General features: G+C 49.8%; 2 protein-coding genes across 2 annotated transcripts in view; both read left to right on the forward strand.

The window, feature by feature from the left end:
* Positions 1 to 2,773, forward strand: part of LOC140346739 (uncharacterized) — a 116,533-nt gene extending 113,760 nt beyond the window's left edge. Inside the window, exon 27 of the mRNA XM_072432923.1 lies at positions 2,643 to 2,773. Coding sequence (XP_072289024.1) covers positions 2,643 to 2,773 — 131 coding nt within the window. The remainder of the gene's footprint in view (positions 1 to 2,642) is intronic.
* Positions 2,774 to 5,110: 2,337 nt separating this feature from the next.
* The window catches only part of LOC140346593 (protein unc-13 homolog B), a 71,102-nt gene continuing 65,040 nt past the window's right edge, over positions 5,111 to 11,172 (forward strand). Inside the window, exons 1-3 of the mRNA XM_072432726.1 lie at positions 5,111 to 5,206; positions 7,955 to 8,092; positions 8,161 to 8,284. Coding sequence (XP_072288827.1) covers positions 5,118 to 5,206; positions 7,955 to 8,092; positions 8,161 to 8,284 — 351 coding nt within the window. The 5' untranslated portion in view covers positions 5,111 to 5,117. The remainder of the gene's footprint in view (positions 5,207 to 7,954; positions 8,093 to 8,160; positions 8,285 to 11,172) is intronic.

Below are 11,172 nucleotides of genomic sequence, written 5' to 3' on the forward strand. Positions count from 1 at the left end.
TTAGATGTAGAGGGAGGTGGAGGTGTTCAGGTGTAGAGGGAGATGGAGGCTTTCAGGTGTAGAGGAAGGTGGGGGTGTAGAGGGAGGTGTTCAGGTGTATGGGGAGGTGGAGGTGTAGAGGGAGGTGGAGGTGTTCAGGTGTAGAGGAAGTTGGGGGTGTTCAGGTGTAGAGGGAGGTGGAGGTGTTTGGTGTAGAGGGAGGTGGAGGTGTTCAGGTGTAGAGGGAGGTGGAGGTGTTTAGGTGTAGAGGGAGGTGGAGGTGTTCAGGTGTAGAGGAAGTTGGGGGTGTTCAGGTGTAGAGGGAGGTGGAGGTGTTTGGTGTAGAGGGAGGTGGAGGTGTTTAGGTGTAGAGGGAGGTGGAGGTGTTCAGGTGTAGAGGAAGTTGGGGGTGTTCAGGTGTAGAGGGAGGTGGAGGTGTTTGGTGTAGAGGGAGGTGGAGGTGTTTCGGTGTAGAGGGAGGTGGAGGAGCAGGTTTGTGATCTTGTGGTGGTGGATGGTTTAAAGCAGCTTATTCAAATTATAATTTTTTATCATATTTATCAGAAAAGTTGAAAATTTAGAGCTGAGTTCTGATTGGCTCATATGCAATGACGCCATGATGTCATGTATTTATATTTCAAATCCAATTTTTTAAATCCAATTTGAAGCGAGCGCTTCGTCTCACCACCAAAACATATATTTTGGTTCATTCACATTTTGATCAACAGCTGAACCTCAACGAGACATTGACATGTTTTAGCACTTTATTAATAACGTGTTCCATCCTCCTGAGGCGGCGCTGTTTCAAATTACACAAGTTCTCTTACATCATCACTTTTATTTCCGTGGTCAATACCATAAGTTATACATTATTTTAAAGATTATTTTCTCAACAAAACAAATATCCCATTGATTGAATAATTTGCCCCAAGAAGCAATTGCCAATAGTTTGTGATAAAGTCTCAACTTTTACAAACACATGTCCTGTTTGCTGTTTATGACGGACGAAACGGCTTTAATTCTGTTCATCCTTGTGCTCAGTCTGTCCGTAAGGAACCATTGAACAACAATATACACTTGTATTTGTCCCATTTCGAGTTATTGTCAAGTAAACAAAGTTTTCTTCTCTGGCTCATACTTTTCGTCCGGCTCGTCCGGCGCATTTCTCCGTCCATAACAAATGACCTGTTTGACTTATAAGATAGTGTTTGGCATCGATCTTTTCTTCAGACTGTTTCCTACAGAATGAGACCATCCACTGTCCACGGGTTTGTTCTCTACAGCCTCCGGAGGAAAAAAATGCGCCACTTCCGACGTGCCAGTTTCTCTGTTTACATTGAAAATGCGCAAGCTCACGGTGACGTAGAAGACTTTGATTGACATATTATTCTAGCCAATAAGAATAGCTTTTGAACAGTGGGTGGGCTTTCTTCACACAGAATTGTCCCTATTCTCGTGCGTAAAGACAGTCAGAGCCTAGATTTTTTTGGCAGGAGGCGACTAGATTTTACGCATCACGTTTTCTGATTTTATTAGCCTTTTGGATGCGCATTTTGTTAGATCTATGTATTATTATTATACCAATACAAAAATAAAATAAAAATATTATAATCGTTTTTTTTAAACCTCTATATGGGAAATTCATGTGTAAACTCATATTTACACATTTTCACATACATTGTTTTTAGCAGATATAATTGTTATTAGTGGCCTACAAAATATCAAAATGTATGTTTTATGATCATAGAGGAGCTAAAATTGTAATAAAACAGTTTGGCACGGTTGGCACATATTTGGATCACTTGTTCCGAATATACTTTTTGATACAAAAAGGTCAACAGCACCAAAATGCCTGTTCCTAGAGATCTGAAACTTTACACAGTTGTTGTCAACAAGATAAACATCGTGTACAGTGAACAGCATAAACACACAATGAAGTATGTCATGCTCAGGGCCATTACAAATTGACAATATTCAGGCGAGACTAAAAAAGGATGTTTTCTTTATGTTTGGGCTTCTGTAGTGTAAGTTCTGAAGCCCTGACAGTGTCATAGTGTCATGTGCACATCTGCAGAAACTAGAAGGCCTAAGCTTTCCCATGATGCATCACACTCACATGTGGAACGTAAGATCCTCTTTTAATAAGCAATGACATTTGGGTCTGATCAGTGTGCACAGGTCTGACCAGTGTGCACAGGTCTGACCAGTGTGAACAGGTCTGACCAGTGTGCACAGGTCTGACCAGTGTGCACAGGTCTGACCAGTGTGAACAGGGCCAAAGAGGCGGATGGTGACAGGTTTTAATGTTGTTATGAGCGAATGCAAACCAAGATCATGTGTCCAGGAGGAGCAGGAGGCCAAGGAGAAGCAGGAGAAGCAGGAGACGCAGGAGAAGCTGGAGACGCAGGAGAAGCTGGAGAAGCAGGAGACGCAGAAGCAGGAGATGCAGAAGCAGGAGACGCAGAAGCAGGTGGGTGGAGAAGAGTCCTGGAGTTATGTGTGGTGGTCCGAAATGAGACATGGGCATAAAATAAATGTTAAAAAAAAAACTATGAAATATTAACTTCAGACAGACTATGAAGAAGACTGCCGGTCACACCGCTGCGTCCAATTCACGCCCGATGTCAGTTTTATTTAGGCGTAGACTCTTTGTTGATCTGAAGCTCTATCGGTCACTCACTCGCGTGGCGGGAGCGGCACAGGGACCTTACAGCTGTTCAGCCCGGGGCAGGTGACTGAACCCTGGGAATGCAGCCTCACGCACCGCCGCCTGCGCTGGAGCTCAGGGGAATAAACGCTGTAGAATTAAGATCAGTTTTATTCTGGCGTAGAGCCTTTCAAAATTGTGACTTGTGAACCATGGGACCAGAGGGTTTGGAGATATCTGGAAGAGTCTGTGATTTAGGCATCAAATATGGATCTGAAATGATTGATCGCAGCTTTTCTAAATATCGACCTCTGTGTAGCTCATCCAAGGAGTTTGTGGACTCTGAACGTTTGAGATCACTTTCTACACTCTATCAGTCATAGGACAGCAACAAGTGACGGCCAAGGGGCGGCAACGTATGACAAGGGGGCGGCAACGTATGACAAGGGGGCGGCAGCGTATGACAAAGGGGCGGCAACGTATGACAAGGGGGCGGCAACGTATGACAAGGGGGCGGCAGCGTATGACAAGGGGGCGGCAACGTATGACAAGGGGGCGGCAACGTATGACAAGGGGGCGGCAGCGTATGACAAAGGGGCGGCAACGTATGACAAGGGGGCGGCAACGTATGACAAGGGGGCGGCAGCGTATGACAAAGGGGCGGCAACGTATGACAAGGGGGCGGCAACGTATGACAAGGGGGCGGCAACGTATGCAATCACGTGGTTTTGTGACGTTGGTGAATGAGCTCTGAGCTGCTCCACCTCATTGATGCGTGTTCCGCCTCCTCCCGTTCATTATATCGGCTTCCATTCTGGCAAGCCTGGTATTGTTGTTTCCAGCTCTGACCTTTCACCATGTCACATTGCATTTATGCAACATAAGTGCCACCTGTTGTAAAGTTATGTCCTTCCTACAGGCACGGGTCTGGAGAGTCCAGACCGGGGATGGCGCTGGTTCTAGAGGCAGAGGGCGGGATTTCGGGAGCCGCACAGGGCTTGTTAGCCATGTTAGCCATGTTAGCCATGTTAGCTTGTTTTCCACTGAGGCCACGGTCTGTCACCTTTGATTGTTTAGCTCCCTGTGTGCGAGTGCGTGTTTCTTGACTGACGTCATAACTATGAGTCCAATCAGCATCTTCTTCTTTGAGGAAGTTACAAACATCTTCTCAGAAAAGATTCATGAATGAGGTCCATTGAGTTTGAGGGGTATGTTTATAAAAGCTGGCTTTATAGGTCATTTGATGATTCTTTAATACATGCTTTGCCGGGTTAGGGTTAGTAAAAAGTGAAAGTACAGTAAAAATCCATTAAAACCATGCTTTTTAATGTGAGCAGGTCACGTCCATAGAAGCATCTCACCTGTAACTAGGCTTAGTGGCATCACCTACTTCATGGAGATAGATAGTTTAGTGCCATATTCTGGCATCAAACCAGGTAAAGCGATCATGTTTTTAGAGACAAAAAAGGTAGCGGAAAAGTTTTATTGTAATCTTTTAATAAACAGTCCTACCATGTAATATCTTATGGTTATGCAACGTACATCACAACTTTTAGAATCAATGGTAATAACATTTTCTCCTGTGAAAACTCAAACACAACTAAAATGTGAAAAAGCAGCCAAAGTGTAATAGCAAATAGAAAAGGCCCATTTAGTTGGGTGCTGGCATCCAGTAAACTGTTCCTGTAGTTATCTGCCATCCTTGACCTTACCAGATTTGACCTTCAAATAAGCACATATTTTCATTCATACAGTATGGTCTGCTCCCATACCTCTAAGTAAAACATTTCCCATCAAATCAGACAGACGGGCGATAGGTGGTAGATAACTGTGGACAGAGAGTAACCTTAACCCTAAGACACAAAGGATGCAGAAGAGAGGGTCAGAGGAGCAGAACACACAGAGGAGAGGGTCAGAGGAGCAGAACACACCAAAGAGAGGGTCAGAGGAGCAGAACACACAGAGGAGAGGGTCAGAGGAGCAGAACACACCAAAGAGAGGGTCAGAGGAGCAGAACACACAGAGGAGAGGGTCAGAGGAGCAGAACACACCAAAGAGAGGGTCAGAGGAGCAGAACACACAGAGGAGAGGGTCAGAGGAGCAGAACACACCAAAGAGAGGGTCAGAGGAGCAGAACACACCAAAGAGAGGGTCAGAGGAGCAGAACACACAGAGGAGAGGGAGCAGAACACATAGAAGAGAGGGTTAGAGGAGCAGAACACACCAAAGAGAGGGTCAGAGGAGCAGAACACACAGAGGAGAGGGAGCAGAACACATAGAAGAGAGGGTCAGAGGAGCAGAACACACCAAAGAGAGGGTCAGAGGAGCAGAACACACAGAGGAGAGGGAGCAGAACACATAGAAGAGAGGGTCAGAGGAGCAGAACACACAGAGGAGAGGGTCAGAGGAGCAGAACACACAGAGGAGAGGGTCAGAGGAGCAGTTGGTGAGATTGTTTGGTTCATGGTCCTGAACACCATGTGTGCTGCAGATGGACCAGGAGGCCGCCAACATCCTGAACCAGCTTCAGCTCCAGCTCAGCACAGTCCTGGACAACTTCAGCACCATCTTCACTAAGAGGTACTGTCTCTCCAGGAGAAACACTCACATACGCACACATGCTTTGGCAACACAATACATGTGGCACAGTGGCTGAGGGCTCTGAGAGAGGACCACAGCAACATCCCAGAGCAGAATCCAGTTACCATCACTGGGGCAGACATACAGCAAAGAGTCTCAGACATGAAAAACTGGACAGTGTGGGCCCTGACATGATACTGGCTTAAGAAACTCACCTCACTCCATAAGCGCCTAGCAGCCCAAATGAACACACTGCTACGAGACGGACTCACCCTGAATGGCTAACCGAAGGGCGTACGATCCAGAAGGATTCCTCGCACAGTCCCGTCCAATTATCGGCCAATAACCTGTCTCTCCACAACGTAGAAGCTCCTGTCGGGCATAATGGTGGCAAAGATAAGCAGGCACAAGGATCAATACATGAGCAGTGCTCAGAAAGGCATCGGCAAAAATACCAGAGGTGCAAATCATCAGCTCCTGGTGAAAGAACAGTTGCACGGGACTGAACCCGACACACCAACCTGAGCACTGCCTGGATTGATACATGAAAGCATCCAACTCAATGCCACACACTTGGATCATCAATGGGGCTCTAAGAGCCTTCAGAGGGAACTCGATGAAGCTGCGGAAAACCACCCTTGAGGCCAACGGCAAGACACTTGCACAAGTGACCATTAAATGTGGCATATACCAGAGTGATGCGCTGTAATCAGTTGGCCAAAGGAGGAGATACGGACCACAGATGTTAAGACACGAAAGCTCCTGACCATGGACGGTTCTATCCCAAATCCAGCACCCTGAGACTGTACACTAGCACCCTGAGACACAAAATCCTACCAATGGTTAGAAAGAGCCGGTCTGAAGGACAGAGGCCCTGATCATGGCAGGACAGGGGCAGGACAGGACAGGAGCAGGCCCTGAACACCAGATCAATAGAGGCCCAGATCTACCACCAGACAAGACCCAAGGTGTAGGCTGTGGGGGCCCCTGAGACCATCCCACACATAACTGCAGGTGCAGATGCTGCAGGGACAGCACACATGGAGCTCCATCACCAGGAGCTGACACAGTGAACAGAAACATCTGTGCAGAGCACGAGCTGGAGACCCCAAGGACAAAGTGGAAACACCAAAGGTGGAGAACGACCGAGACAAGGTCCTCTGGGACTTCCAGATACAGACAGAATGGTAATGGAGAACCAACCGGACATAGTGGTGGTCTGAAGGGTCAGAGGAAAGCTGTGGTGGTGGACATTGCAGTGCATCATGGGATGGAAACAACTGGAAAAAAGAACATGAGAAACTAGAGACATCTCAAGGCCTCAGAGAGGAGCTGGAGAAGGTCTGGAGCCTGAAGGTATCAGTGGTGCTGTAGTGACCGGAGCACTTGGGGCAGTGACCCTCAAACTGGAGGAATGACCCCCAAACTGGAGGAGTGACCCCCAAACTGGAGGAGTGACCCCAAAACTGGAGGAATGACTCCCAAACTGGAGGAGTGACCCTCAAACTGGAGGAGTGACCCCCAAACTGGAGGAGTGACCCTCAAACTGGAGGAATGACCCCCAAACTGGAGGAATGACTCCCAAACTGGAGGAATGACCCCCAAACTGGAGGAGTGACCTCCAAACTGGAGGAATGACCCCCAAACTGGAGGAATGACCCTCAAACTGGAGGAGTGACCCTCAAACTGGAGGAATGACTCCCAAACTGGAGGAGTGGCTTGGGCAGATCCCAGGAAGGACGTTGGAGATCTCAGTCCAGAAAAGTGCAGTGCTAGGAACAGCATAGATACTGTGCAGAGCCCTAAAGCTCCCAGGGGCCTCTGGTAGAGGACCCGAGCTTGAAAAAGGGACCACCCGCGGAGGGTGAGGTGAGTTTTTTATGTGTGTGTTTGTGCTTATCTGTCTAGAGACCCGCCCCCCTGCACCAGTCTCATTTCCTCGTGGCGTGGACTGTCCATTAGTCCTGCTATGTATCAATCATAAAACGCACCTACCGCTCACCTGTAGAGCCTTCTTCACCTGCAGAGCCTCGTTCACCTGCAGCCGCATGCGGCTCGTCCCATGAGAGCAGCACGTTTCCACGTGTTTAAGCGCATTGATCTATCATAATATAGTTCCCTCAGTGTACGGGACAAAATGAAGACGGAGAAAGACAGTTCGAGCTGACGCAGAGAGACGGAAATCTACGGGAGACGAGAGATGTGATGTGATCCATCGCGCTACTAAAAACAAACGCACGTGTGTGTTGTATCAGTCCACACGGGGGAGTGGCATGTGCGCGGGGGAGTGGCATGTGCGCGGGGGAGTGGCATGTGCACGGGGGAGTGGCATGCGCACTTCCACCTCAAATCGCCAAAAAATCGTCCATTACGCCTTTAATTGAATAATAATTGAATAATAAGTCTGTCCCCATAAGTGAGGCAGATCCATGTGATGTGAGCGTCATTGCCTGATTTAGCCCCGTCTAATGTGGCACACTCTTTCGTTAACTATAAGTCTTTACCATGTGTTTCTTCTGATGCTGCACTTTAAATGTAGTCAAATTTGGAGATAACACTAGTTGTTTGCAAGCACTCAGACTATTAATATTTGTAGATAGCTTATAATACCATATAAGTGTTAATAAAAACCAAAAACAAGTATTAATGTTAATGTAAATGCTATACTATAGCAACTTCAGCGATGTGTTCAAATATCTGCTTTAAGAAATGGTGCCATGTGATAAAAGTACAGTGTACTGTGCTCAGCTTCCAGGGCCGCATCACCGTGTGCATGAGGCAGATGGCTGAGATCCTGTACCAGATTCGGGGCCCCCCTAACCCCAGCAGCCTGGAGGCCGACGCCGACATGGTGCTCCGGCCCCTCATGGAGTTCCTGGACAGAAGGTAAGCACTGAAAGTAGAGAGCGTGTGACTGTGGAGCGTGTCTCTGACGGCGCGTGTGTTCTGTCCAGTCTGAGCGTGTTTGCAGACGTGTGCGAGAAGGCCGTGCTGAAGAGGATCCTGAAGGACCTGTGGAAGCTGGTGCTGAGCGGCCTGGAGAAGAGCATCGTCCTGCCCCAGAGCAGCGACAGCCTGGTACCCACGTGGCATCACACTGTGGCACACGGGGCACACACGTGGGATGGGAGGGTGGTGTCGAGAGAGGAGAGACAACCAGCGATGCTGGGATAGGCCTGCATAAATGAGGGCTTCTGGGTAATTAGAGGTGTAGTTGAAGAGTGTTTGGCCCTTCGAGTGAGGCGTGGTCCTGCTCCTGAACCTCAGTCATGATGAATGACTTCCATATTTTAAGACTTCAACTATGTAACACTCTTTTTGATAGTAAAGTTCAGTATGTGACGCAGACAGGCAGCGTTTGTGTGTGAAAGCATCTCACGAGCTAAGCGCTAACTCCAGTGAAAAAATGAAAAGTAACCGAACATGAAGATTGAGAACACTCACCAGGGTCACCACAGGGCGGGGCTCTCGCGTCTCCACACTCTCATTTTTATTCTTGAGTTAGTAGAGTTTTCTAATGTGCAAATATCTGCCTCAGTCAGAGGGTTCGTCTGAATGTAAATCCCATAGTCTGGAGCTGCTGCACCCACGAGGTTGCCATGGTGACGATAATGAGCGGACACGGTCCTGAAATGTAGCTTTTGGAGTGTATCTTCGTCAATAAAGGAAGTCATAAAGAACAATACATGTTAATAACTAAAGAGATCAAACATGTGCTTTTCAACTCTTTAGATTGTGTAGATTGAGCCATAAATCTGTTCAATCTGATTCACGTTCCACCTTCGAATCAAAAAGTGTTTGTGAGAAATGCACTTTATAATAAAACCCTGTAAATATAATGTTTAGTGTTAAAAGTACATGACAGCAGACTAAATACACTCATGTACTACACAGCCAAAAGCAGTGGATTAAGTATACTGAATTATATTAAAGAATGTATTTTAGATCAATACAATCAACGATTAGGAATCATTATGAGACGATGGTTAAATCTTTCCCAAAATAAAAACCCAAATCAAAGCAGAAATACATTTGTAACTTAATGTATGAGTCTCATTCCTCCAAAATAATCCACTGTCTCTGAATCTCACATGAAGTTTGATCATTGTTGGTTTCACTGCATGTGACCCAGTGCAGAGGCTCTGGGTCACGTGCAGTGGCTCTGGGTCACGTGCAGAGGCTCTGAGTCACGTGCAGTGGCTCTGGGTCACGTGCAGAGGCTCTGAGTCACGTGCAGTGGCTCTGGGTCACGTGCAGAGGCTCTGGGTCACGTGCAGTGGCTCTGGGTCACGTGCAGAGGCTCTGGGTCACGTGCAGTGGCTCTGGGTCACGTGCAGAGGCTCTGAGTCACGTGCAGTGGCTCTGGGTCACGTGCAGTGGCTCTGGGTCACGTGCAGAGGCTCTGGGTCACGTTCAGTGGCTCTGGGTCACGTGCAGTGGCTCTGGGTCACGTGCAGAGGCTCTGGGTCACGTGCAGAGGCTCTGGGTCACGTGCAGAGGCTCTGAGTCACGTGCAGTGGCTCTGGGTCACGTGCAGAGGCTCTGGGTCAGGTGCAGAGGCTCTGGGTCACGTGCAGAGGCTCTGAGTCACGTGCAGTGGCTCTGGGTCACGTGCAGAGGCTCTGGGTCACGTGCAGAGGCTCTGAGTCACGTGCAGTGGCTCTGGGTCACGTGCAGAGGCTCTGGGTCACGTGCAGAGGCTCTGGGTCACGTGCAGAGGCTCTGAGTCACGTGCAGTGGCTCTGGGTCACGTGCAGAGGCTCTGGGTCAGGTGCAGAGGCTCTGGGTCACGTGCAGAGGCTCTGAGTCACGTGCAGTGGCTCTGGGTCACGTGCAGAGGCTCTGGGTCACGTGCAGTGGCTCTGGGTCACGTGCAGAGGCTCTGGGTCACGTGCAGAGGCTCTGGGTCACGTGCAGTGGCTCTGGGTCACGTGCAGAGGCTCTGGGTCACGTGCAGTGGCTCTGGGTCACGTGCAGTGGCTCTGGGTCACGTGCAGAGGCTCTGGGTCACGTGCAGTGGCTCTGGGTCACGTGCAGAGGCTCTGAGTCACGTGCAGTGGCTCTGGGTCACGTGCAGTGGCTCTGGGTCACGTGCAGAGGCTCTGAGTCACGTGCAGTGGCTCTGGGTCACGTGCAGAGGCTCTGAGTCACGTGCAGTGGCTCTGGGTCACGTGCAGAGGCTCTGGGTCACGTGCAGTGGCTCTGGGTCACGTGCAGAGGCTCTGGGTCACGTGCAGAGGCTCTGGGTCACGTGCAGTGGCTCTGGGTCACGTGCAGAGGCTCTGAGTCACGTGCAGTGGCTCTGGGTCACGTGCAGTGGCTCTGGGTCACGTGCAGAGGCTCTGGGTCACGTTCAGTGGCTCTGAGTCACGTGCAGAGGCTCTGAGTCACGTGCAGTGGCTCTGGGTCACGTGCAGAGGCTCTGGGTCACGTGCAGAGGCTCTGGGTCACGTGCAGAGGCTCTGAGTCACGTGCAGTGGCTCTGGGTCACGTGCAGAGGCTCTGGGTCAGGTGCAGAGGCTCTGGGTCACGTGCAGAGGCTCTGGGTCACGTGCAGTGGCTCTGGGTCACGTGCAGAGGCTCTGGGTCACGTGCAGTGGCTCTGGGTCACGTGCAGAGGCTCTGGGTCACGTGCAGTGGCTCTGGGTCACGTGCAGAGGCTCTGGGTCACGTGCAGTGGCTCTGGGTCACGTGCAGAGGCTCTGGGTCACGTGCAGTGGCTCTGGGTCACGTGCAGTGGCTCTGGGTCACGTGCAGAGGCTCTGGGTCACGTGCAGTGGCTCTGGGTCACGTGCAGAGGCTCTGAGTCACGTGCAGTGGCTCTGGGTCACGTGCAGTGGCTCTGGGTCACGTGCAGAGGCTCTGGGTCACGTGCAGAGGCTCTGGGTCACGTGCAGTGGCTCTGGGTCACGTGCAGAGGCTCTGGGTCACGTGCAGAGGCTCTGGGTCACGTGCAGAGGCTCTGG

The sequence above is a fragment of the Eucyclogobius newberryi genome, unplaced genomic scaffold, assembly GCF_026437365.1.
Source record: "Eucyclogobius newberryi isolate DKJ021-1_F unplaced genomic scaffold, fEucNew1.0.hap1 SCAF_6, whole genome shotgun sequence".
In the NCBI taxonomy this organism is placed as follows: Eukaryota; Metazoa; Chordata; class Actinopteri; order Gobiiformes; family Gobiidae; genus Eucyclogobius; species Eucyclogobius newberryi.